This window comes from Zalophus californianus, chromosome 7, assembly GCF_009762305.2.
Source record: "Zalophus californianus isolate mZalCal1 chromosome 7, mZalCal1.pri.v2, whole genome shotgun sequence".
NCBI classification, from domain to species: domain Eukaryota; kingdom Metazoa; phylum Chordata; class Mammalia; order Carnivora; family Otariidae; genus Zalophus; species Zalophus californianus.
Genome location: NC_045601.1, coordinates 8,166,854 through 8,193,312, shown reverse-complemented (window position 1 = coordinate 8,193,312; position 26,459 = coordinate 8,166,854). Strand labels below are relative to the sequence as shown.

Genomic DNA, 26,459 nt, shown 5'->3' with positions numbered 1-26,459 from the left:
CATGTCACTCCCAGCCATGTGCCCCCGGAGTAGAGGCCAGCGCTGTCACAGTGGTTGGCAACACGATCCCCCACTCTTCGTTCCATCCTGCTCACCTCCTGCTCCTGAACCCGTCTGCGCCCCCACTCACCCGCCCTCCCGTCCTGAGCCTGTGTCCTCGCTCTTGCCTCTGCCCATCGTGCTCTTCCCTCAAGATGGCCCCGTGGCCCCTTTCTTCCCCTTCCTCAGCTATCCGCTCGGATGTCCCTTTCTCGGCGGGGCCGGCCACCGCATTTAAAACCCGCACCACCTTGGGGTTTCCTCGGCCTGGGCCTGCTGCATTTTCCTTCCTTGCACTTCTCACTGTCTCGCGTGCGCTAGACTGCATGTCACGGGCTCCGTGTGGGGGCCGCCGGGCTGGGACGTGAGCTCCGGGGGGGGGGGGGGGGGGGGGGCGAGGGTTTTTCTGAGTCTTTCACTCCTGTGTGTACGAGGAACTCAGTATTGTCCGACAAGCCAGTGACGTTAGCGAGTGTTTGGGTTGAGGAATGGATGCTGCGTTTGCCTGTTTTCTGGAATACCAGGACGGAGGACGTTTGGCTCACCCTGTGAGCCCATGGTTGTGTGGGTCACTACTGCGTCGAGGGTGGCCGCTCGGCCGTTCCGGGTGAAACAGACCCAGTGCGGTGGTGTCATCCTTCTAACGGGGGCTGTGCCCCCGTTGTCCCCAGTGGCAGCCGCCGCTCTGGGATGCGTCAGGACGGCTGCTCTGCTTCAAGTCTGGCCTCCTTGTTCCCAGGGACCGCTGACGCCTTTATCATCCGCTTTGTTTGCAATGATGACGTTTACCCGGGCACCGCCAAATTCCTGCATCAGGACATTGACTCTGGCCTGGGGATCCGAAACACTTTCTTTGAGTTTGAGACTGCACTGGCCTGTGTTCCCTCTCCCGTGGATTGCCAGGTCACAGGTAAGGCCGAGAGGCCCGGACTGAGGCGGCCGGTCGAGGGTGTGCGTGTGTGTGTGTGTGTGTACGTGTGCATGCGAGTATGTGCATGTGTGAGCGTGTGTGCATGTGCGTACGCGCATGTATGAGCGTGTGTGCGTGAGTGTATATATGCGCGCGCGCGTGAGTTTGTGGTGTGCTTTGTTTTATAGGCAGGATATTTGTGTTATGTGCTTCTTTGATCCTTACACTTGAGAGGTTTCTCTTGAAGAGAATCTGCATATATATTTCAGGGTTTTAATCTATATTTTGGAATCAGAAGCTGCCTAAGAACAGAAGAAAACTCGGGAAAGAAATATTATCAGATCTTATTTGAGGACCTAAAAGAAAGGCTGTAAAGCTCTATAAGGTGCACCCGGACGCTGAACAGTGTCCCAGGATGCCTCGTGCTCTGCAGATGGCTCTGTCCCTCCACATCAGTGGTGCTCGTTGAGAAGGGCAGCTTCGAGGGCAGAGCGAGTGTACCTGTCTGTAGGAAAAGCCTCCGAGCCTCGTGTGGATCTCCTGATTCCTTCATAACCAATGTCAAGTTCGTGCATCGTGGGTCTTCAGTCAGGGTGAAAAAGGTGGTGCTCTAATGCTAACCAGAAAGCAGGGCTGGCTAGCTGGAGTGTTTCTGTGTATTTCAGACGTTGCTGGAAATGAGTATGACCTGAGTGGCTTAAGCAGAGTCAGGAAGCCCTGGACTGCTGTGGACACCTCGGCTGATGGAAGAAAGAGAACTTTCTATTTGAGTGTTTGCAACCCCCTCCCTTATATTCCTGGATGCCACGGTGAGTTGAGAGCATGTGACTTGAGTTCTGTCTGCCTTTCTCCTATCCCCTGCCCCGGATGAACTCCTGTCTCTTGCAGGCAGCGCAGTGGGGTCCTGCCTGGTGTCAGAAGACAACAGCTGGAACCTGGGCGTGGTGCAGATCAGCCCTCAGGCTGCAGAGAACGGCTCCCTGAGTATTGTCTATGTCAACGGTGACAAGTGTGGGAACCAGCGCTTCTCCACCAGGATCACGCTCGAGTGCGCTCAGACCTCGGTGCGTGAGCTGAGGAACTGCTTTCGTTTCCCACTTCCCTTCAGTCTCTCAGTCTTCTCTCTGAGTTCAGGCTTGCCTGCGTTTTCATGGGTTTTCAGCCTTTGGTAGCATTTGACTAGATTTTTCTCCAGGTCTCACATGTTTAATAAGTGCTGTGTTTTCTTTCCCTCGTGGAGATTGAAAGTTGGATATTAATTGTGGCTATCTTTTTGATTGACTTTTTAAAAAAGGTAAAAACATAAGTATTTGGTTTTTATTCTAGGGATCCCCTACATTTCAGCTTCTGGATGATTGTGAGTATGTGTTTGTCTGGAGAACGGTGGAAGCCTGTCCCGTCATCAGAGTGGAAGGTAAGACCTGGGGCCCAGCCCACTAATAGTTGTAAACAGCTGAAGTAGCAGAGGTTCCAAACAGCGTCCTGGATGCAAAACCCAGTCATAATGGCCACATGCATGGTCATGAGATGCTAAATAGCGGGGGGATAATTTCTTATCCTTGGGTTTTGACTCCAGTGCACAGCTAACTTTGCCAGTGACACCCTCCTCACCTGCCTGGAGTGATGCTGGGCTAGCACCTTCTCACATCTAAGAATCTTAACTTGGGGTTTGGATTGGTCCAGTGGATCTTTACCCTGTGACCTCGGCTTTTCTAGAAGGCTGTCTGATAGGCAGTTTGTACTTTGTGTAGAAGCACATTGAGGTAACGTGGAAATGGCGTTTAATGCTTATTTTAAGACCGGACTCACCTGATTAAAAATTGGAAGACTGTTTTTTTGCCTGACGGTGTGAGTGTCAGTGGCTCGCAGATGCCCTTCATGTCTGTGTGTTCTTGAAGGAGACAACTGTGAGGTGAAGGACCCGAGGCACGGCAACCTGTACGACCTGAAGCCGTTGGCCGTCAATGACACTGTCGTGAGTGCTGGCGAATACACCTACTACTTCCGGGTCTGTGGCAGGCTGTCCTCAGAGGTCTGCTCCACTAACGACAGGTCCAAGGTGATCTCATCATGTCAGGAGAAGCGGGGACCCGAGGGATTTCAAAAAGTGGCAGGTACCATGGGTTTTTCTTCTGCTCTTGTGCAAGAATGGAATTATGTATTAAGATGTTAATGCTGAAGGATGATCTCTTTCTGGAGTAGAAAGAAAGTTATGTTCTGGTGAAATATTAATGATGCTTCTGATTTCACTTGATTTTCTTAAGTAGGATGCATGCTGACAGATGTTAGAGCTTATTCTGTTCGTTCTTAGCAATTCCAGTTAGTGATTCTTTACTGCAACCAGGGGCATGCTGAAGTAGCCAGTAATGGGTGTTCTGAGGTGGTACTCTCTAGAGTTGAGTCAGAGGGAAGGCATCTAGGACAGGGTTTGGCTGTAAGCTTACAGGGCAGGCTGTTGGTCATCATACTGTCTCAGCAGCTGGGCGAGCGATACTACATTTAAGAACTTTTAAAGCGAGAGAGCACAGGTGGGGAGGGGCAGAGGCAGAGAGAGAGGAGCTCAAGCAGACTCCTCCTTGAGCTCGGGGCTCGATCCCACAACCCCGAGATCATGACCTGAGCTGAAACCAAGAGCCTGGACACTTACCTGACTGAGCCTCCCAGGAGCCCCGAAGTTTAAGAACTTTTAAAAAGAAAATAGCTGACTTGACAAGTGCATGGGCAACCCCTAGGGGCCATCCTCTTAGGTGATGAGGCTGGGGAGCGGCTGCTCCTCATTGTTCCCACCATTAGTCTGTAATGCCGTAACCTTGGGAGAGAGGAGGCCTGGTTTTATTCCGCTTGCAGTGCAGTGTGGCAGGGAGCGGTTCCAGCGCCTGGGGGCCAGGCATACCCGCTCTTCTAGCCATTTATCCAGGGTACGTGATGTGACGTGCCTGTTAGGGTTAGCATGGCGGTACCAATCCTTGTTTTAATTAGGTTCTTTCTGAACAGGTCTCCTCACTCAGAAGCTGACGTATGAGAATGGCTTATTGAAGATGAACTACACCGGGGGGGACACTTGCCATAAGGTGTACCAGCGCTCCACAACCATCTTCTTCTACTGTGACCGGAGTACCCAGAGGGTGAGTGTGCTCACGCAGCCTGCAGGGATGTCTGCCTGGCCGGGAGCTGCTTCTCTGCATTCCTACCCCTCGATCTGCTCTGGTTAGCTTAGTTTAAATGCACCAGTTACAGAAGATAGTCAAAACCTTGATCGATTTGTCTGGATTTTAATGAACGTAACCATCCTTTACTATATTCGTTCTTACGATCTAAAGGGTAATAAACAAACTGAAGTTTCTCCTCTGATGTGTCTCTCTCTGTTACCTTCTCCAGCCGGTATTTCTCAGGGAGACTTCGGATTGCTCCTACTTGTTCGAGTGGCGAACGCAGTATGCCTGCGCGCCTTTTGACCTGACCGAGTGCTCGTTCAAGTAAGTGGATGCCGTCTGTTGACCCGTTTGCACAGTCGGAGGACCTTGGCGCAGCTTTGCTTTAATGATCAGTGGTCGGGGGACAGGAGGTTAGCTGAGGTGGTTTCTCTTCACCTTCGTCCCTTCATATTCCGATGAGCCGTTGGACTAGGTTAACTTCCAAATCCTTCACAGCTTTGGGTTTCGGTGATTATTTTGTGTTAAGATGCATACAGGGAGGTGATTGCAGTTGGAATGGAAAACCTTGCATGATTCACAGGTGTAAGTGGCGTAGAGTGACCAGGACGTCACCTGGCCTCCGCCCACCCTCGCACGCCACTTGTGTCTGGGGACACCACAGTGAAGAAGGGCATGGAGAGGATGAGGGGCTGCGGTGTGGGAGACGGTGTGGGGGAGTCGGCCCCCAGATGGCAGGTTTTCAGGGGCCGTCGATGGTTCTTTTGATCTCTGTCACCTGTGGCTCCTGGAATTGGGTGGCTGGCAGCTCTTGAGGTAAGGGAGAGGTCTTTCCCGTGTGGGAATGCCAACAGAGCTGCCCTTGGAACTGTTACAAAATAGGCATTGTGTATCCCATCCCTGGAGGTTGGTCTGTGGTTCTGAATGTTTGAGGGACGTGCTCTCTTTTCCACTGTGTGATGATCGACCCTGAAAAGGATCGCCGGGTTACAGCATTCAGTCCTGGGGGACAGTATAGTCACTTCCATGTTTTCCTTCCTTCCCGTTCTGTTTGGTTGCGTTCTCTCCTTTTATTTGGGTAAAGTAATAATTCTGTAAGTGTTAGTAACGTATGGAAAGGCATACATTCAGGAATCTACGTGTTTAGTGACGTTGAATCATAATTTGTTTTGTAACATTTCTTTTTCCAGCTAACGCTTCGTGAGCGTTTTCATGTGAAACAAATTCATTTCTCATTTCTGGTGGGTGTGAACGATCCTTCCGAGTAGATAGCCCTGATTGACTTGGCCGTTTTCTTACTGCCATTTGAGACTGTCTTGTGCTTTCTGAGATTTGTGTACAAGGAGTCTTGTGTTTTTGTACATAAAACTTTTCCTACCAAATATTTCTATGCCCTGTTTTTAAAAGAATTAATGAAGTAAAAAAATGGAATAATTGGTTAAAATAGAAGTTTACACATGCGTATCGTAATAACTTCATGGGAGTACAACAGTGTGTACAGTGAAGTCACCTTGTTGGTAAGTTTTTCTCTGACCACGACGTCTAAAATCTCAACCTCTCCCCACCACCCAGCCCCAGATTTTTTTCCTCTTCAGCTTTAATCGCTCTCTGACATACTGTCTACTTAAAAAAACTTAGATCCTGTTTATGGTGTTTTCCTTCTCCTGGTAATTTCTGCAAATTTCATGAGACGGGTGATTTGTATCTTTTTGGTTCAGTATAACATCCTCAGCTTAGCACATATTTTTTGAACGAATGAATGCTTTCCGTTCTTCTCTTCCCACTGAGACGCCATGGGGTGGCGTCTGTTATTGTGCCTCTGTCTTCACCTGGACCTAGTGCTCCCTGGGGACAGACGTGGGTCTTGCTCACCATCAACACTGCACCTGCTATGGGGTTGGCCCTCAGTAACAGTCGTGTGTGGGATTTGTGTAGTAAGTAAACTTCAGTATGAGCAGACATGTCGACAGCAGTTCCTTTTTTCTTCAGGGGCCGTCTCCGGGTTGGACAGCAGGTGGTTGCTCCCGAGAGTGCTCTGTGCCGTGAGCGCTCCATGGGGCCCACTGTTTGCTCCTGTCCTGTCACGGGCCTGAGCGCGGGGCGCGCTTCCTTTGCAGGCCTGGTCTTTGCTCTTTTTTGGATTAATGCATGATTTTGCTGAACCGAGTCTTGAGGTTTCCTGAGCTCAGGTTCTGATTCTGACTGGAGGTGGGGGGCGAGGTCCAGTCTGCAGTTCTGTCCCTGGGTGGGACCTGAGGCTCAGGGTGTCAGGCCCTGACCGCATTTTAAGTATTGAGCCTCTCCAGTGCTCGGTGTCCACCCGGAGTCCAGGTGAGCCTAACTGCAGTATTCTCCTCCTTCCAGAGACGAGGCTGGCAACACCTTCGACCTCTCGTCCCTGGCAAGGTACAGCGACAACTGGGAAGCTGTCACGAGGACAGGAGCCACCGAGCACTATCTCATCAACGTCTGCAAGTCTCTGTCTCCCCAGGCGGGCTCCGGTGAGAGGGGACTCTTGGTGGGCGGATGGCTTATAGTCGGTTTGGGAGAAGATCGCGTAGGAACAGGATTCTGTGAAGGTGCTTTTGGCCATGAAGCGGCAAGAGGAATTATTCAAGGGTCTCATGACTGATCCCTGGGATGGTCTAGCAGGAGTCCTTGTTGACGGCTCTGCCGGGAACATAGTAACCTTATTTGAACAGGAGTTGGAGGTGGGTGGAGGGATTCATGGTGGTAGGTGATTTCTTAGCAGGGTAGGAGACACACAGAGTGAAGCAGAGATTGAGCGCATGCCCTCTGTGTTTACTGAGAGTATGTGGGCGGGTGTGCTCCTTTACATTTGAGGCCGTGGGCCCCCTTCCCCTCACTTTCTGTGCCGGGCAGATCAGTGACAGCATGGTTCCTAATCCATGAGGTGGGACTAGTTCTTTACACAGGGCAGATAGCACAGACATTTTGGGGACTGGGAAATTGGCAGAGGTCTCGGTAACTCTTAAAGATGGTACTTGAGTGCGGGCCCTTTAAATGTCCTGTTGGCTTATCTGGGTATTTTAGCCTCAACATGTTTGGGGTTCAGAAATAATTCAGTCTGTGAAACCTTGCATTCTCCCTACACCCCATGCCTACCAACTGAGAAGTCCTGTGGCATCATTGTCATCTCATGTGAAAGGAATAGCAGATATTTTGGAGTAACTATTAGAATCAAGTATATAGCACATCTGACATTACTTACCAGATAAATTCTGGACTGGAAAATCGGCAAAGGCAACAACCATGTCTCCTCTCACAGAGCCGTGCCCTCCGGAAGCGGCCGCGTGTCTCTTGGGCAGCTCCAAGCCTGTGAACCTTGGCAGGGTGAGGGAGGGGCCGCAGTGGAGAGATGGTGCCACTGTCCTGAAGTACGTCGATGGTGACTTGTGTCCAGACCAAATTCGGAAAAAGTCAACCACCATCCGCTTCACCTGTAGCGAGAGCCAAGTCGTAAGTGACACTCCTTCCTCAGCCCCCGGCGGGTAGCTCTGGGCCCGTTCGGATCGCAGGGCCGGTGAGACGCTCTTACTTCCCCTGGGATATGAGTGGAGGATGCGATGCTCCGGACGCCGTGGCCTAACTGCGGCTGCCGGCAGTACCACCTCAGCCCTGTGGCTCGTGGGCACCTACCTCTCTTCTGTGGCTCCTGGGGTGCCTGACCTGCAGTTCTAGTCTCAGAATTAGTTGCTTCTCCTTAAAGTTTGGTCCCCTGAAGATCCCCCCCAAGGCTGTAGAGCAAACTGGTATTTGACAACCTGCCCTTTGACTTCAAGGATGCAGCTTGGGAGAAGCAGAAGGTTAGACAGACCAGGTTCAGGGCTGCTCTTTATTTCCTAGCTTGATTACTTAACTGTGCTAAACTGTGTACCCATGAATAACACGAGCTGTTCCCGTCTTGCCAAATTGCTGTGAGGTACAGAGAGAGGAAGTAGGAGGTGCCGGGCAACACTGCCGGTGTATGGTTAGTGCACGGTACATGGGGGCCGGTCTCATTTCTGTGCTCCATGCCTCTCTGTAAGGGATTGGTGTGTGTAGCTAAGCAGGTGTGGGACTGAATTAATGGTCTCTCTGGACTGTTTGTCCCCACAGGAAATCTCCATGTGTGAGATGAAGGTGAAGCCCCCTGTGCTATTAAAAATTAGGGTTGTAGCTAATTTTAGGAATGAAGTCAGGCTGGACCAGCGCACTGTGTTCTAGGCCAGAGCGCCCACTGTCTCCAGCTGTTTGGCCAGCAGTGGTAGGAGGAGCTCTGGGAGCCTGAGGTGTGCCCTCTTTGCAGGAGTAGCAGCTGGGCCTTCCTCCTCAGGAAGCTGTACAGAGGCTTAGCCTAGACAGGAGCCGCTGGGGCCTGGACACCCTCTCAGCTCTGTTACTGGCAGAGGCTCCTGGTAGAAGAAGAAAGAGCTGATGGACATGTGGGAGGAAATACGAGGGTGATGTGTGAGGGGCTCTGGACGTGGGTTGCCCAGGAGGCTGGCAAAGCTGCCAGGGGTTTATCTGGAGAGGAATGTACTGCCGAACCAGTCTTAGCAGCTCCGTGGTGGACAGGAAGCGTGGGGACATACAGAGCGCATGTAGCCAGTGCAAGTGGAGGATTGTAGAGTAAATGATGAGTTCTCTGGGTGGGGCTTTTTGTTTTGTCTGTCATAACAGATTTGAGTTCCTTTGCTTTTAGACCGTTATCAGCTGTTCCTCTTTCCTGACTCATCAGAGCCTTTGAGCCACTTCCTCACCCTGTCCCCTGCCTGTCTTGCCTAGGTGCAGCTGTAGGAAAATCTCCCATGATTCCCCAAGTGGATTTCTGGCTCTGAGTCCGCCTCACCTTGCATGTGTTAAGGCCTTAGTGCAAAATCCCAGGAAGATCTTGACCCTTTGCTTTTCTGAGTCTGTCCTCAGTCCATAAAGACACTGACCAAAATTCCACGTGGTATTGCAGAGAAGCTCCCACTTGATGGAAGCTGACGTTTCGTAGAAATTGTGCCCCATTGGCAACACTCTGTCCTTTGCTCGTAGAATTCCAGGCCCATGTTCATCAGTGCGGTGGAAGACTGTGAGTACACCTTCTCCTGGCCCACACCAGCTGCCTGTCCTGTGAGGAGCAATGTGCACGACAACTGCCAAGTCACCAACCCTGCCACAGGTGAGGGACGCTGCCAGTCGCCAGCCCCCCCACAGTGAGGACACTGCCAGTCACTAACCGCCCCCCCCCCCACAGTGAGGACACTGCCAGTCACTAACACCCCCCCCCCCCACGGTGAGGACACTGCCAGTCACTAACACCCCCCACAGTGAGGACACTACCAGTCACTAACCACCCCCCCCACAGTGAGGACACTGCCGGTCACCAACCCCCTCCCCCCCATAGTGAGGTACCTAACTTGAAGCTGAGGAGCAAGACACCCTTGGCAGTAGCATTTTGTTCACGTGTGTGCGTGTTGGCATCCTCTCTTGCTCTGCCCAGGTTTGTTTACTAGGACTTCTCCTTCGGTGGGGAAGAGATTGATCCATCTCCCTGTGTGTCTTGCTGTCCGTCACTCCTGCTTCCGAGGGTGTCCGTCACACCAGCTGTAGGCTTGCAGAGTTGCGTAGAGTCAGTGTCCGTGGTCCAGTGGTCATGTGGGGGCAGCGGGGAGGCCTCGACCGCTGTCCGTGCTGGGGACCAAGCAGGCTGCGGCCGGCGTCCGTTGGCCCTGGGAGGGATGTCATCGGGCCCTCCTGAGTCCCACCGGAGCCCTCGTGGCCTGCTGTGGCCCAGCCCCGGGAGGAGGAGGGTGCTATGAGCCACTGTCTTCTGAGGGAAGATGAGCCATCATATAAACTTGGAGTGTCTAGTCTCATGATACAGTCTAGCTGGCCAGGAGCATTTTTAGGGCCAGGTCAGTGAACAAGGCAAGTGGGGGACCCACGGCAGGCAGTCAGAAGTCCCAAGGGCCAGCGTGGTCCATGTGTGAGCATGCTGGCGTCACCACGTGTCCGCCACTTCCCCCCCTTGCAGGACATCTGTTTGATCTGAGCTCTTTAAGCGGCAGAGCTGGGCACACGGCCGCATACAGCGAGAAGGGGCTTGTGTACATCAGTGTCTGTGACGACAATGAAAACTGCGCCCCCAGTGTGGGTAAGTGCACGACAGCCGCCACGCCGGGCTCTCCCGTCCCCAGGGCTGTCCCCAGCCCCCGCATTCCGGAGGAGTAGAACTGAAGAGCGATCACCTTCTCTGCTGTAACATTCCGCTCATGCAGGGGAAACCCGTGGCCACGTGATGAAATAGTAGATGCAGGACACTTGCCGAGACCTCACTGGATGCTCAGAATGACAAGCGTTAGCTCTGGATTTGCAGAAAGCAGTCCTCAGAAAGCTGGTCATCTGAGTCTGTAATTGTGCTTTTCCTCTCCCTTCACGTTCGGTACAGGGGCCTGCTTTGGGCAGACCAGGATCAGTGTGGGCAAGGCAAACAAGAGGCTGACCTATGTGGATCAGGTCCTACAGCTGGTGTATGAGGGCGGATCCCCTTGTCCATCCAAATCCGGCCTGACCTACAAGAGTGTGATCAGCTTCGTGTGCAGGCCTGAGGCAGGGCCCACCAACAGGCCCATGCTCATCTCTCTCGACAAGCAGACATGCACGCTCTTCTTTTCCTGGCACACGCCTCTGGCCTGCGAGCAGGTGGTGAGTCTGGGGCCCGTGTGGCCTCTGAGAAATGTCTACTTGATGCCCGGGTGGGCCCTGGTTCCTGCGCTGGCTTTCCTGCAGGTCACTGTCGGCTGCCACTCCCCCTCTCCCCCAGAGGGTACCCAGTATAGCTTAGCCACCCACGATGGTCCCAACAATGAGTAGGTCTAAGTGCCCAAGCATTTGGGGGACGTTGTTCCATCTTTCGTGCTTTTTTTTGTGCTGCTTCTAAACTCCTGGGGTGACTTAGTGGTGATGAGGAGAATGTTACTATGGACTCCAGCGAGGTCCTCCCTGTCTAACAGACGGAGTGCTCTGTGAGGAACGGAAGCTCCATTATTGACCTGTCTCCCCTCATCCACCGCACGGGGGGCTATGAGGCATATGACGAGAGTGAGGATGACACTTCTGACACCAGCCCTGACTTCTACATCAACATCTGCCAGCCGCTGAACCCGATGCACGGGGTACCTTGTCCCGCCGGAGCGGCTGTGTGCAAGGTTCCTGTCGACGGTCCCCCCATAGTAAGTATGGGAAACACAAGGCAGAAACAAGTTTTGCAAGATTTTTAACAACTGTCATGTTGTGTTTCTTGCTTTCAGTGGAGGGTTACTCCAGCAGATAGGAAGGTGAAAGGATCTGGGACTGTGTGTGTCCTGGGTCCAGCTGGGGAAGAGTAACGTTAAGGATTTGTGCATTGAGCCATCAGCTAATGATGGCAACCAGGAGGTCTCTGAGTTGTGGAAGAAAATGTGAACACGTGTGAATAGGGTGTCATGTTAGGATTCTTAAGGTTGACTCTGATCAGGAAACTTACATGTAAAGTGGCAAGAAAGAACTGGTAAGAACTTGATTTCTTTCTTTGAAATGCATGTCTTGGGTAAAGAAAGTGCTTGGGAGATACCATCACTTTCTTTGGTAAATGAGTCCTTCAGGGGCAAGAGCAGATCTGCTAATTGCTGGATGCTCTGCCTTAAAAGTTTAGGACTCCTAGCTCTTTTTAGTACGGCTTTGGCTCTTTGAAAATTGTTTTCATGAGTTATCTTCATGTTTTATCAGATCTTTGCTGTGCTTTATTATTTGAGATGCATCTCAAAAGGGTCTATTTTTATATTTCTATCTGTAGGCTTTACACAGTCTTGTCATAAGATACAGAGATGTCCTTTTTTTTAAGGTTTTATTAGAGAGCGAGCACGCTTGTAGTACGCATGAGTGGGGGGGAGGGGCAGAGAGGGAGAAGCAGACTCCCCGCTGTGCAGACTTGAGGCCCGATCCCAGGACCCTGGGATCATGACCTGAACTGAAGGCAGATGCTTAATTGACGGAGCCACCCAGGTGTCCTTGGAGATGTCCTTTTAAAAATGGGTATTATCTGCAGCATCGGTAGAGAGAAATGTTGGGAGCGGGTGGGGAAATTGGCTATGATATGAGTCTCACAAAGTCCTAGCTCCATGAGGAGCCAAGGCCCTGGGTGAACCACATCTTAGTAGGAAGCTCTTCAGTGCCATCCTCTCTGACCGTGCAGGTTGGGACCCTGGAGGTGAGTCCCTTTCTGAGAGGTCAGATCTGCTGTATTTTCCTGCCTGGCTGTCCTTTTTCAGATTTTAAAAACGGTAGCCAGTTCCCTGCTTGGAGCAGGTGTTGAGTCATCATAGCCTGAACATGCCCCACGGTGGTGAACGAAAGCCCCGTGGCTCACTCATGCACACATACACCACTTCTGACCATTCGTCTTTCTTTCGTTCTTGGGTTTATTTGCTCAGAAATATTTACTGAGCAGCCAGTGTGCGTCAGATGCTGTGCTGAGCCATAAAACGTCATGGGAAATAAGCCTGTGCCCTCCCAAGGATGTACCGAGGGGCACTGCCAAGGAAACCGAGTAATCACGGGGCAGTGCTGGGCGTGAGGAGGCGGGCTGGCGTGGGGGCAGATCCGTGGGCTCCTGCCGCTGTGCACCATCAGGTGATAGGAGACCATGCAGCATTCTTGATAAGCCTGGACAGAGACCTCTTGCCTGGAATCTTTGAAAATTCACCATGATTGGAAATAGAATCCTATTGTTAGAAATTGTAGAATCGAAACTGATGACTGCTGATAAACTGAACTTTCTGAGTAGCAGCTTTTATTGTCAAGATTTGTCAAGTGAGTTGCTGTTAACCTAGTTTCTTTAGATGCTACTCATTTTCAAAACAGGTGAGGTATTATTGTTGCAGTTCTGTATTAGCCTGTGTTCGCCAACCCAAGGAGCAATTCCCTGAAATGCTGTTTGCTTTTTTCTTTGTTTAGGATATTGGCCGAGTCACAGGACCTCCAATACTCAACCCCATAGCAAATGAAGTTTACTTGAATTTTGAAAGTAGTACTCCTTGCTTAGCGGACAAGCATTTCAACTACACCTCACTGATCGCATTTCACTGTAGGAGAGGTGTGAGCATGGTAAGTGTGCACCTGTTCACAATCTGGGGGCTGAAGCCTGGTTTAGTGAGCCAGAGCTGCAGGCTCAGAAAGCATGAGTCAGAGGTAAGGATGCCCGTATTGAAAATGGATGCAATCATATGGTACGTCAGTGGTGCACTGAATAATTTAAAACCATTCAGTTTTTTTTAAAGATTTTATTTATTTGAGAGCATGAGAGAGAGCGAGCGTGCACACAAGCCGGGGAGGGCCGGGGCGGGGGGAAGGGGGAAGCAGGCCACCCACTGAGCAGGGAGCCTGATGCGGGGCCCAATCCCAGGACCTCGGGATCATGACCTGAGCCGAAGGTAGATGCTTAACTGATTGAGTCACCCAGGCGCCCCTAAAACCATTAACTTAACAATGAGTGAGCCCACACTGAATTAACGGGGCAGACTTTGCACAGCAAGGCTTGCTGTAATTTAAAAACGTGAAACACTTGAGCATAGGAGTAGTTTTCAATGTGTACCAACGTATAGAAGTGTCAGCTTTTTCCTTTTTTAAAACTAGAGCATTAGTGATTTTATTCTTATTGGGAACTCAGACTTTTGGCAGCTATCATTGTTCAGGATATAACCCAAAATCTAGAAGTTAGCAAACAAAAGAAGGCCTCTCCAGAATCAAAATGGCTCTAACAGAGCTGCGTATGTTCCTTCTGAGGAGGTTATCAACTTCTAAGTGTACTTAAAAGTAACATGGTTTCCATCACGAGTGTCATTCTGTTCCACAGAGTTTCTGCATACGTTCTCTCTGTGAATAGGAGATGAATGGGTGGGTTGTGCAGTCCCCCCATTTCACAGGGACTCAGAGGTGCTGGGTGCTGTACCTGACTCATGCAGCCCTGCAGTGGCCGCTGGGACTCCCCCTTCTCAGCTGGCGAGCTCTTTGCTCCAAGCAGCCCAGCTTCACAGCGCGGAGTCTATGCTTCTGAAATCTGTAACACTCTGAAAACTCAGTCCTCTGACGTGAGTGATGGAGGCCACTCATGGTGTTTGTCCCACTTGATAAGAATATTCATACATGTGGTTGCAGGAACATGAATGTGCTTCATTATAGGACTGTGTGTGTGTGCGTGTGTGTGTGTGTGTGTATGTGAGAGAGAGAGAGAGAGAGAGAGAGAGGTGATAGAAATATGTGCCTCTTAAAATCCTGAAGATGATGAACTGTAAGGCTCATCTGGCCCTAGGAGCTCAGGTAAAGGATTTCGGTTCTGGTGGATTCCCTAGGTTGACTTTCTGGTTTGTTGGCCTGTAGCAGGTCTTTCAGGGAAAGGGAGCTCTGGCTGCCTGCCAGTGGTGGGAAGTGATGTGGCCGCAGCCTGAGGAGAGGAGGAACAGGGGAAGACACAGACCGTCGCTGCCTGGGGCCTCCCCATCTAGTGGCTCACCCCACCTCGGGGCCCTTGGACGTGTCCCTGTTCACAGATGGTCCATTGGCTGTCAGGATAATCCTGAGTTATCGGGGGGGCAGAGCTGTGATCAGCGAACTCCTTTTATCTTTGGATGTTTGTCTGCATGTTTGTGCAGTGTGTCGACCCGGCGGCCATCGGCACACACAGCCTAAGGCAGCGTGGCTTAATCTGTAGAAAGGCTGCCACGTTCAGTAGGAGTTCACTTTTCAGAGGGGTTCTTCTGAAGACCCACCTCTCTCGGGGAGCGCCCGTTATCTCAGCCTCCCACATGGAGAGCGTGTAACGGCCTGGCTGGAAAACTGCTAACCCCACATGGTGGGCCGTCCACGGGGCGGGCACGGAGCCTCGGGGCAGCAGTGGCATGTTCAAAGTGAGCAGTGTTCACTGGCTTTTAGATACCAGGCACCTCACACAAAATGTGCGCTCAAGGTTGCAAAGATTTTAAAAAGATTTTCTTCCCCCGTGGTTTTTATCTTTAGTGGGAATATTTTTCCACTGAAGTTTATAGAAAAACTGATTCTCAACAGCAACTAAAAATGAAATTCCTGACCAGCTGCCCGTCTGTGTTTTTGTGGCTGTTGCCGAGCAAGGGGGGCATAAGCACGCTGGTGCAGGCTCGGTGGCCTGTGCGCAATCTGGCCGAGTGGTGTGTGGGCCTCCGGTGGTGTGTGGGCCTCCGGGGATGGCCTCAGTTTGTAGCAGCGGGGTGGAGACGCTCCCGGCGAGCGTACCAGAGCACTCGGCTCCCTCCTCTGCCTTGGCAGGGCCTCTCTTTCACACCCTGCTCGGTCATGACGTTTAAAGAACTGGTAGTGCGGACATGGGAACTCTGTCTCTAAATGCAGGGCCACGTCCTGGAGGTCGCGAGACGCTCCAGGTGTGTGGGCAGGGCCACCCTGGTTCCTTGCGGGGTGGTGCCCCTGCCCCTCCCTCCTGGAGGGGGCCGCTGCAGGTCACCCAGAGCACCTGGCAGCCTCCCAGCCACGGCCACAGCCCCGGAAGTGGGGCTCTCGCTCTGGTGCCAGCTGGGGGAGGAGAGCTGTGTGAGAATGCTGTACTTGACCCATGTGGGTTTTCTCTCAAACAGGGAGCTCCCATGCTGCTGAGGACCAGTGACTGCGACTTTGTGTTTGGGTGGGAGACCCCACTGGTCTGTCCAGATGAAGTGAAGGTGGACGGCTGCTCCCTGACGGATGAGCAGCTGCATTACAGCTTTAACCTGTCCAGCCTTTCCAAAAGCACGTTCAAGGTAATGCCGCTCAGCTAGAGCCCGCTGATCTTGGGGGCACAGCGGCCCGGGTTCTTTGTGGTATCTTCTTGTGTTGTAGGTGATGGGGCACTTGTGACCACTGAGGCACAGTGCACAGAGGGGTAATGGGCTTAGTCTCTGCCCTGGACACACAGGATCAGCTTGTTGGGGATTCTAGACTGTGTAGCGAACAAGGCCCAACTAATGCCTGAGTTCTGCCCCACGGCTCAGAGTTTAGCTCCATAGGGCTTTGTAAGGATTAAATGATACAACGGAAGTCAGGAGGCTGCTTGGGGACGTGCATGTGACCGTGTATCCCATAAGGGCAGGGCCAGGTCTGGTACACCCAGAAGAGGCTGTGAGTCATTCCCCTGTGTCTCCTTCCAACCTGACTTCAAGATGCAGATGCAGCTCTTTTGCTGACCACAGAGGTAATGGATGGAGGGAGCTAGGGTGTTCCTCTGACTTGAGATACATCTGTGTGTGTGTGTGTGTGTGTGTGTGTGGGGAGCTTATCCGGCCTTTGTGTCATGGGCTATTTGTGATATCGATGAGGCCACAGGCATCTTGAGTCACTGGGGTTTGGGGGACCCTCCACCTGGGGGCCTGTGATCTAGATGTTACTGAGTTATGCACCTTGGACCATGCCCACCAGATCCCAGCACCTCCCAGGGGATGGTAGCTGGGGAATAGTGAGCCCCGATGCCCATGCCCTGGCTCCTGTGATAGAGACCTTGCACACGTGTGACAGGTGTGCCGCAGGTGTGAGCCTGCAGAGGGTGGGGCCAGCAAGGAAGGCAAGGCACGTGCTCGGCGATGCTGTGTCTGCTCCCCACTCATCAGCTCCGTCCTCAGCACTCCTGTGTCACAGGTGGGGAACCCGGGCTTCAGGAAGGCGGAGGAGCAGCCCCAGGTCTCACAGCCAGCTCCCTGCCAGGGGCCTGGGGGTGGACGGAGGGAAATGCCCAGATGGTGGGTCAGGCATTGCCCTCTGGAGGAAGGTCAGGAGTGGAGAGAAGGAAGGGAGCACCGAGGCACCTGTGCAGAGCCCCCAGGCGGCCCCTGCTTTCCGGCTCGAGCGACGGCTCTCCCCCCACCTGGAGACCCACTGACACCCACGCGTGTTCTCGTGCGTCCAGGTGACTCGAGACTCACGCACCTACAGCGTAGGGGTGTGCACCGTGGCGGCAGGCCTGGATGAAGGAGGCTGTAAGGACGGAGGTGTCTGCCTGCTTTCCAGGAGCAAGGGGGCATCTTTTGGGCGGCTGGCATCAATGAGACTGGATTACAGGCACCAGGATGAAGCTGTCATTTTAAGTTATGCCAACGGAGATAATTGTCCTCCAGGTAAATCTTTGTAGCAGGGTGTGTTTTATGTTGTGGGGAGTGTGGTGTTAGACCCGGCCACAGGAGGAAACTGAGGCATGGAGCTCCAGATGCTGTGAATGTGGACACCTGGCTTGGACCACACGGCGTTCCACCCACACAGCCCTGAGTGTGAGTGCTCAGGCCTCGGGCTCGTGCTGGTCTGTGAGCCGCTTGTCATGTTGGGACCCAGAGGCTGGCGGTCCTGATGTCGGCTTAGGGTGGTGGCTTCCAAAAGGGATCTTTTTGAGCATTTTCAGGTGATCGTGCCCGGCAGGGAAAGCCCAGCTGAGGTCGTGCTGGTAATCAGGGTCACGCGGATGTTTTTCTTTTTTCCAGAAACTGAGGAAGGTGACCCCTGTGTGTTCCCCTTCATATTCAATGGGAAGAGCTACGAGGAGTGTGTTCTGGAGGGCAGGGCAAGGCTTTGGTGCTCCACCACGGCCAACTACGACAGAGACCGCGAGTGGGGCTTCTGCAGACACTGTACGTAGCCGGGCACGCGTCCTGGCTCGGGCTGCCGCTTAGCCGGCGTCTTCTCCAGGCTGGCTTTGTGCTCAGACCTCTGTGCTGTCCAAGTTAATTCTGTCGCATGTCGTTTTTCCATGTCAGGCTTGTTTCCCATAAAGAGAGGACAACTCAAATGGCTCCATGGGATGTGTTACGTGACTGGGTACCTAGACTGAAGTAGGGCAGGGCTGACAGGCCAGTGCCAGGTGGTCAGCGGGGCCCATTCCCTACCTCGGGCGGTGTGTGTCCTCGGGCCGGCGCCGCTGATGGCCACTCGCGCCTGTGCAGAGTCCAGCTGGTCGCGGCCTGCGTTGGGAGGAAGAGCGGTGGGCTCACCCGCCGGCTCTCAGCCGTGCGGCGGGCACGGGGCAGGCCCGGGGCTTCAGGCTGAGCTGGGCCGCTCGCGGGCGGCACGGACAGATGTGAGCGCTCAAGGGACGTGATGAGGAGATATACAAAAAACGATTTAATTCTTGTAAATGATCAGGGAACGAGAGGAGATAAAGAAATTCTAAGTGTTAAATTTACAGGGGCCTATTATAGTTTTGTTTTGAGGCTTATTATGACAGGATCTTTCTCCTGGTCTGGTGGATGGTACTCACATTTTTAGGTAATTACACGTACCTCTTGCTGTTTTTGTTTCTTGTCCTCATTCACATGTAACCAAATGTTGACTACCCGTCCACGGGGGATTGAGCTAGTGCCGTGGGGTCATTAAGCACAGGAAGAGGCAGACACAGGGCCCTGAGGGGCCTTGGTCTGTTTCGGGTCGTGGGACACGTGAAGGAGACGGCCCAGCTCTGGCGGGGGCGCGGGGGCAGCGGCGGGGGGAGGCGCTGGTGCTGAGCGCAGCGGAGTGGGCGGGGGGTGGGGGACGTGAGGGGCCGGCAGGGGGCCAGGCTGCCGTCTGAGTTTTCTGTGTGCTGCTCCCCAGCAAACAGCCACCGGATGTCTGCAATTATCTTCAAGTGCGACGAGGAGGCCGATATCGGGAGGCCACAGGTCTTCAGTGAAGTTCGTGGCTGTGAGGTGACATTTGAGTGGAAAACAAAAGTTGTCTGCCCTCCAAAGAAGATGGAGTGCAAATTCATCCAGAAGCACAAAACCTACGACTTACGACTGTTGTCTTCACTCACCGGGTCTTGGTTCTTTGTCCACGAAGGAGTCTCGTGAGTACCTGTCACCACGTGCCAGCCGTGTCCTTCTCTCGGGCCTGATGGTGGTGGCCTCTTGGCAGTCCGCTTCTGTGTCCCTGCAGAACTGGGGCTGCCACGTAAACCCGGTGCTTGCAGTGGCTCAAGAGCCCCTCACGGGTGCCGGACCTGGTGCCCGGGGCTGGGTTTGAAGGCAGAGGTGGACAGAAAGGGGGAGCCTTTGGAACCAGGAGCTGGCGATCCGCATGTGATAGAATGAGTCTCGATGAGTATTGTGCTTGTGAGGGGCTTCTGTCTGCTGCTGGGTGTGTGTCAGGGGTGTGCGTTGATTTTCTCAGCTCTTTGGCACCCACCCCTGTGTGGGTCTGAGGTTCGTGGCCTGCGGCGGCCGCTCCGTCTCTCTGCCAGGGGCCCTCAGAGCAGGAAGGCCTCAGCGTGGGGTGGGGGTGTGGACTTGGAGGCCTTCGGTCCTAAGGTCAGCAGCTCGCTAGGATTGGAGCCGCTGCAGGTCCCAACTCACCAGCCCTTCTAAACCACACCGTCTCAGGGTTCACCCCCACCTGCCTGGGTGCCATGCTCCCTTTTTCAGTAACCAGCTACTCCTGGGGCCTTTATTAGAAGAATCTGTTTCGGTGCTGCATTCAGAGGTGCTGTGGAACACTTGGTTGTCAACACGATTCCTATTTCTGAAAGCGAGGGACAGAGAGCTGCAGCCCGTGTGTAGGGCGGACTGACCTTGCACCCTGCCCTTCTATCTCTTTGTGTTATTTTACAGGTACTATATAAATCTCTGTCAGAAAATATACAAAGGGCCTCTCGACTGCTCTGACAGAGCCAGCATTTGCAAAAAGAGTGCATCTGGTGTCGTCCAGGTCTTGGGGCTTGTTCACACACAGAAGCTGGATGTCTTAGGTAAGGCCCTGGCTCCTTGTCCTGCATGCTTACAGGTGTTGCATTGGAGTTGGGAAGGTGAGGGCGTCCTCGTATGGCCAGAAGGGTCAGCCCTGGCTTGAGTTGAAACTGCCAGATACCATTCCTTCTGTTTCTCAAGCACTTTGGTAATTCCTGGAACATTAGAATAAGTACCACTTTGTATTCCCAGAGATGGCAGGTCCTAGCAGGTGTGTGTAGAGGGGCCACCTCTCCTGGGAACGTACTTCTACACTGAGAGGGTCACAGTGGTTAAGATTCCTCTGAATCCTTGCTCCAGCTCTGGGTTGAGTGCCAGAGTCTGCATATTATACGCACCAGCAGTTATTCAGGAAAGCTGAACAGTTACGTAAGAACTTGGTAAAGATAATTCAGGGGTGTGTTTTTGTAATGTCTTAACAATTTAGAAAATATAGAAGCTCTTTTTAATAGTGTTAGTAGAAAATCTTGCAATTGGTTGTTGAGTGAAAGATTCTATCTTTCATTATTTATTTGAGAGAGAGCGAGAGTACGCGAGAGCATGAGTTTGGCAGGGACGGGGAGAGGGAGAAGGAGAAAGAGAATCTTTAGCAGGCTCCATGCCCAGTGCGGAGCCCGACGCGGGGCTCCATCTCACGACTCTGAGATCATGACCTGAACCGAAATCTAGAGTCAGATACTTAACCTACTGAGTCACCAAGGCGCCCCTGTCTTTCATTATTTAAAAGGCAGGTCTTTCTTAGATAGGAGTAACTGGGATATGTTCGGAGGAACCAGTAAAGAAAAACACCTTTACCTTGTTGGAGTAGAGTGGGGTCCCCGAGTTGTCCTGATTAAACCACGGGTGACTTGAGTCTGCTTGAGCTCTTGGAAGGGAGACAGGGAATTCCGAGGGACCACTGTCACTGTGGATGAGAGGCACGCCAGATGGTAGCGTCGCCTGGAGCGGCCTCCCAGCCCGCTGTTCACTGCCGTTCCCACGCGGCCCACGACGAGGGTTGAGGGTGGCTCTCTGCTCTGTAGTCTCGTGGTTGTGTACGGATACTGGATCAGCCCTTTCCCCGGCTGCCCACAGCCAGCTGAAAGAGGTTTGCAGGGTGAAGGCCTCACGGAAGGTTCGGCTAGCAGGGTCCCCAACACACCCGGGGCCTTACTCCTTGGCCCCAACAGGACGGCTGTCCAAGGACAGACGCCGTGACCCACATGCTCAGGAAGGGCTGCAGCCATGTGGGGTGGAGAGATGGACTCTCTGTTCCAGGAAGTCACGTTTATCTACAGCTGTGCTTTCTGCCTGTGCAATCCTCACAGCTCTGTGGGGGTGGGCTTGGGGTTAGAGTCCATGTCCCAAGTTGGGCAATGAGCTGGGGAAGGTCGAGTGTATTGCCCAGGAGTGGAGGGTGTCTACAGTAAGACCTGCATTGGTTTGTTTTCCTATGCTCCGGCAGTTTAAGAATTTCTCTTTAAAGCAGTAGAATTCTGTCTTCCAAAATTTTGCACAGGAGCCTGATATTTAATTCATCCAGTACAGCTTTGAATTTGGGCAGGGCTGAGGGCCTGGGCCTTTGGCTGAGCAGTCCCCTACGCCTTGACCTGTGTGTCCTGGGAAGAACAGGTGGGAAGCTAGTACCAAGGCCTGTGTCCCCCCCCCCCCCCCCCCCCCCCCGCCTCCCCAGGTCTCGGGGGTGTGAGAGTCGGGGGCTGAAGGGTGGGCGCTGCTCCCAAGGCCCCCGCCCTGTGACCCTGAGCCAGCGTGGGCTCGGGCGCCCCCAGGACAGCTCCGGGCGGCCACACACAGTAGCTGGAAGCGGCAGCAGCGTTGAGCTGGCTGCCACGCTGGCTCCCGAGTGGCCACTGAGAGCAAGTGCTCACGTCTAAGACCCTGCAGGTCAGGGTCTTAGGTTCTCTTCTCTGGTATTTTCGGAAGTGGAAAAGTTGGACACAGAGCCAGGAGACCTGAGAAAACCAGAGTTGTTCCGCTTCTGGTTTTTCTCTTTATAGTTTGGAGGTCTAGCTCCTTGCCCTGTTAACTCCTGGGGTGTTCCGGGCGGGGGGTGTGTTGGGAAAGCACCTAAAATGACCCTGGGATCCTACAAACTGGAGCAGCTGTGACAGCTGCCGTGGGGCGAAGTTCTCTGTGTGCCCATCGTGCTGGGCTCATGGCAGACGCTCTGGGCAGTATTCCTCCCACGCAGGTGAGGGGACAGGCTCAGATGCTCAGCAGCCCAGAGTCAGGCAGCTGGTGAGCAGGAGGGGCTGGGATTTGAACCCAGGTCTTCCCCAGCCGTGCAAGGTGTGGTACAGACCCGGAGGCGGTCACCGAGCTTGGCATGCTGAGAACCCGAGACTGAAGACTTAGGAGTCTTGAGAGAGCCAAACATTTGTTCTGTCTTGGCTTTTAACATAGATGTTGACTTGTGACGCTGAAGCTTTTTATAACCACAAATCCATCCTTTGTGTGTTTCAGATGACAAAGTCATCATAACTTATTCAAAAGGTTATCAGTGTGGGGAGAATAAGACGGCATCTGCCGTCATAGAGTTGACCTGTGCAAAGACTGTGGGCAGACCTTCGTTCATGAGGTGAGAGGGTTGGGGCCTGCACGGGAAGCTGTGGAGAGCAGGGACTGGGGGCTCACCAGCATCTCTCCCCCCGGTTTTCACTTTCAGGTGTGCGGATGGGTGTGCAGGGAGAGGGTGTTTGTGTGGCCACTGAGACTTGGGACCTGGGGAGGGGGCCGGGCCTGTTAATTGTCCTAGAGTGTGCAGGGCTGCCCCGCACAGGGAGGGATTTCCTGGAAAAGGGGCCCCACCCACGGTCACTTGACTAAAGCGACAATGTCAAGTGATGTTTCACTGGCCTCTGCCTTCGACATCATTGTAGAACCAAAGGGGCAGCGGTTGGTGCCGCCCAGGGCCAGCTGTTCAAGTGGCCTGAGACCCACCAAGCCGGTGGGGCTGGCACCTGGGGTGCTCTTGGATCACCCTAGAATTTTCCAGGCAACTCTGTATCTAGTGCTAGGAGGAGTTTGGCCAACAGAGGGAGCATACGAGCTGCTGTTTCCCAACCAGTGATTCTTCCAGAAGCTGGGCTGGAATTTCTGGGGAGACCTGGGAATTGTCTGAGGATTTAAATCAATGTAGGAGTCAGAAAAGCTTATAAAATAAAGTTCAAAAATTTGGGAGCAAATTTTTCCAGCTTTTAGATGTTGCACTGTTTTTCTTTTTCTTTCTTTCTTTTTTTTTTTTTTGAAGATTTTATTTATTTATTTGAGAGAGAGAGAGGGGTGGGGGCTGGGAGAAGCAGACTCCCCACTGAGCAGAGAGTCTGACACAGGGCTCCATCCCAGGACCCCAGGATCCTGACCCGAGCTGAAGGCAGACGCTCAACTGACTAGCCACCCAGGCGCCCCTAGATGTCGCAGAGTTTCTTAATTAAAAAAACAAAACAAAACAGTGGGGCGCCTGGGTGGCTTAGTCATTAAGCGTCTGCCTTCGGCTCAGGTCAGGATCCCAGGGTCCTGGGATTGAGCCCAGCATTGGGCTCCCTGCTCGGCGGGAAGCCTGCTTCTCCCTCTCCCTCTCCCCCCGCTTGTGTTCCCTCTCTTGCTGTGTCTCTTTTTGTCAAATAAATAAAATCTTAAAAAAACAAAAAAGACTGTGTTAAACAGTTGCCTGCTTTTTCACGTTGCTGATGTGCTAGGCCATCATCTTCCCTATTATGCTGTTGAGAAAAGTTAGTAATAGCCACCCTAGCCAGAGCTGCCAGTGCCCACTGTGGGGGTGGCGAGGGCTTGGCGGTGGTGGGGGGCTTCCGTGGGGACCCAGGGTTCGGCCCGTATGGAGCCCTGAAAGCCAGTCTTCCAGGTGCAAGAGGCTCTGTGTGGCCGCGGCCCCACGCCGTGCCGAGCCTGGCTGGCCGTGACCACGGTCCTCACCTGCTCCCTCCAGGTTCGACATCGACAGCTGCACTTACTACTTCAGCTGGGACTCCCGGGCTGCTTGTGCCGTGAAGCCGCAGGAGGTGCAGATGGTGAACGGCACCATCACCAACCCTATAAATGGCAAGAGCTTCAGCCTCGGAGATATTTATTTTAAGTAAGTGGAATATTTTCCTTTTGAGCACTGAAGTGTATTCAAAATGAAACCAGCAATATAGCTCTTTCCCTAGTGGGGCGGGGGGGGGCTGCAAGATGATAAATAGGCGGTGTGTTTTAGTTACTGTTTCTAGGTAGTTGCCATATTTTGCTTAAACCGAGGGAAAGCATTACTCAACCATGAAGTTTTAACACCAAAGATGGTGAATTCTTTTGAGTGTAAAAATAAAGTCTCCCCTTCTCCTCCCCTTCCTGATAATCCCCGGGGGTGGACTACCTGACTTCAGGGATTGGCCAGAGCTGCTGGCCGCACCTGGGGCAGGCTGGGGTGGGCTCGGAGCAGGACGCCACTCAGAGTGCAGGCTGGGGACGCAGGAAGACGATGGAGTGGAAGTTGGTGCCCTCGGGCGTCCTCACGGGCTCCCAGGCGGGCAGAGCCGGATAAGGGCCGTGGCCTGCAGCCCTACAGTTCCCGGGTGTTTGAGTCTCTCGTAAGTGGGTTTCTGGACAGACTAGAGTCACTGCCATCTTTTCTGTCTCTTCAGGCTATTCAGTGCCTCTGGGGACATGAGAACAAATGGGGACAAGTACCTGTATGAAATCCAGCTTTCCTCCATCACAAGCTCCAGAAATCCAGCATGCTCGGGGGCCAATATATGCCAGGTTAAACCAAATGACCAACACTTCAGTAGGAAAGTTGGAACTTCTGACAAAACCAAATACTACGTTCAAGGTAATTGCTTTCTTTCCCTCAGTGTTCCATGTTCAGCTTCTTCAAAGGAGGGACTTTAGAATTTTCATGAAGAAACCCTTCCATTGAAATCCCCGATTTGAAAGCAAGAAGCCTGGTCTGTAGGTCTGTGTCTTGATACACAGTCGTCAAAACGATTGAATAGTGTGTGTGAGACGGGCATTTCACTGTAGGAGAAAGTCACCCCAGTTCCAGATAAACACCTGAAAACCCAAACCTGGTCTCAACCTGAGGTTGTGCAGTGGGGGTGAAGCAGAAGATAAAGTGTGCGTGTCCAAGAATTGCCTTCAATTTGGTTTCGTCATGTTGGTTCTTTACTTGGCAATTTCAGATATTTTTGCAGAAGAGTAAGACATTTTACATTTGTCAAAAGGTTGAAAAGAAAGGATAGATACCCTTTAAAAAGTTAAATATGTTGAAAAACCCAGCCGATTCTGATGTGAAAAGGGCTCCTAGAGATTCCCCGAGAGGAGAAGCAGCTGCTCCCCGAGTGGTAGGAGCCCAGATGTCCGTGCGTCCACACGCAGACGCTGAGCACCAAGTCAGCCTGATTTGCTGTCAGAATTCCACATTATGGAGTAAACTCCCGTGGTTCTCTGTTCTTTTCCAGTAATTCTGAGTTGGATTCACTTGGGTCACATCAGCACATGCATTTATTTGTTCGTCGTTCTTTAAACTCCTTTCAGACCTTTTCACTTTCAGTATTCACTAACTCTAGAAAGTCGGTTTAGGGCGCCTGAGTGGCTCAGATGGTTAAGCGTCTGCCTTCGGCTCAGGTCATGATCCCAGGGTCCTGGGATCAAGTCCTGCATTGGGCTCCCTGCTCAGCGGGGAGCCTGCTTCTCCCTCTGCCTCTCTCTCTCTCTGTCTTTTATGAATAAATAAATAAAATCTTAAAAAAAAAGTCAGTTTAGTATTAAGACCACTTTTTGCATTTCATGAAAAAATCAGTTTAAAACTTTTCCCGAGTCTCCACTCATTCCAGAGGGCGAGAGTAGGAAGCCATGGAGCCCCGTCTTGCTGCGATTCGGCTCCCCCATCAGCTCGGGGACGAGCGCCCACATGCCGGCCTGGTGGGTGGTCCATTTGGGTCACGCCTCAGCCAGTTGTGAGTGAGAACTTGTGGGGCCTTCCTGAGCCCAGCCGTAGAGCCTGGGGCTTGGGCTCCCTTTTGTTCGTGAACGTGGCCGCTTTATACACTAAACGCCCTAGCCCTGTAGCAGTGGCTGACTGTGAACTTTCAGCCAGCTGCAGAGTTGGGAGAGGGCAACGTCTGCACACAGCTCCCTCACTTCTCACACCAGCTGCAGGTTTCGGGGAGGTTCCGTCCCCTGAGGTTTGATCATTTGTTAGGACTCAGGACTTATTCTTGCGCTGTTACAGTCACGGTTAAGGATGGAAATTGGCCAAGGGAAAAAGCACATAGGATGGCGTCCAGAAGGGAGCAGGATGTTTCCATCGTCCTCTCCCTCTGGCATGAGGATGGGTTCCATTCCCGGCACCAGTGTGTGACGATATGCACGGAGTCTTGCCAGCCAGGGGAGATCCCCGGCCCCCAGTGTCCCGGGCTCCGTGCGGAGGCTTGTTTAGCTGGTTGGCTGGTTGCCCACTGGGTCCATTTCCGTCTACAGATGCACTGATACTGCGTGGCCATTCCCTGTTCTGAATCCTGTTGTTAGCTGAGGACTGAGGCAGACCTTTTCTGGGACAAGGCTCAGGACTTCCCTGCTCCCTGACGTGAGGCAGGGGCTCTGTAACGTGTG

The 26,459-nt window shown here is 52.8% G+C and overlaps 1 protein-coding gene across 2 annotated transcripts in view; it reads left to right on the top strand.

Moving 5' to 3' along the window:
- IGF2R (insulin like growth factor 2 receptor) overlaps positions 1 to 26,459 on the top strand; it is a 97,657-nt gene that overhangs the window by 64,933 nt on the left and 6,265 nt on the right. For both annotated transcript variants that reach the window (XM_027601487.2, XM_027601486.2), the window contains exons 23-44: positions 779 to 949; positions 1,615 to 1,758; positions 1,838 to 2,013; positions 2,276 to 2,363; positions 2,848 to 3,063; positions 3,944 to 4,074; positions 4,328 to 4,425; positions 6,466 to 6,602; positions 7,391 to 7,581; positions 9,145 to 9,271; positions 10,127 to 10,246; positions 10,541 to 10,797; positions 11,106 to 11,324; positions 13,087 to 13,236; positions 15,753 to 15,914; positions 17,054 to 17,261; positions 17,619 to 17,765; positions 18,724 to 18,958; positions 19,719 to 19,855; positions 22,317 to 22,431; positions 23,800 to 23,946; positions 24,491 to 24,678. In XM_027601487.2, coding sequence (XP_027457288.2) covers positions 779 to 949; positions 1,615 to 1,758; positions 1,838 to 2,013; positions 2,276 to 2,363; positions 2,848 to 3,063; positions 3,944 to 4,074; positions 4,328 to 4,425; positions 6,466 to 6,602; positions 7,391 to 7,581; positions 9,145 to 9,271; positions 10,127 to 10,246; positions 10,541 to 10,797; positions 11,106 to 11,324; positions 13,087 to 13,236; positions 15,753 to 15,914; positions 17,054 to 17,261; positions 17,619 to 17,765; positions 18,724 to 18,958; positions 19,719 to 19,855; positions 22,317 to 22,431; positions 23,800 to 23,946; positions 24,491 to 24,678 — 3,564 coding nt within the window. The remainder of the gene's footprint in view (positions 1 to 778; positions 950 to 1,614; positions 1,759 to 1,837; positions 2,014 to 2,275; positions 2,364 to 2,847; positions 3,064 to 3,943; positions 4,075 to 4,327; positions 4,426 to 6,465; positions 6,603 to 7,390; positions 7,582 to 9,144; positions 9,272 to 10,126; positions 10,247 to 10,540; positions 10,798 to 11,105; positions 11,325 to 13,086; positions 13,237 to 15,752; positions 15,915 to 17,053; positions 17,262 to 17,618; positions 17,766 to 18,723; positions 18,959 to 19,718; positions 19,856 to 22,316; positions 22,432 to 23,799; positions 23,947 to 24,490; positions 24,679 to 26,459) is intronic.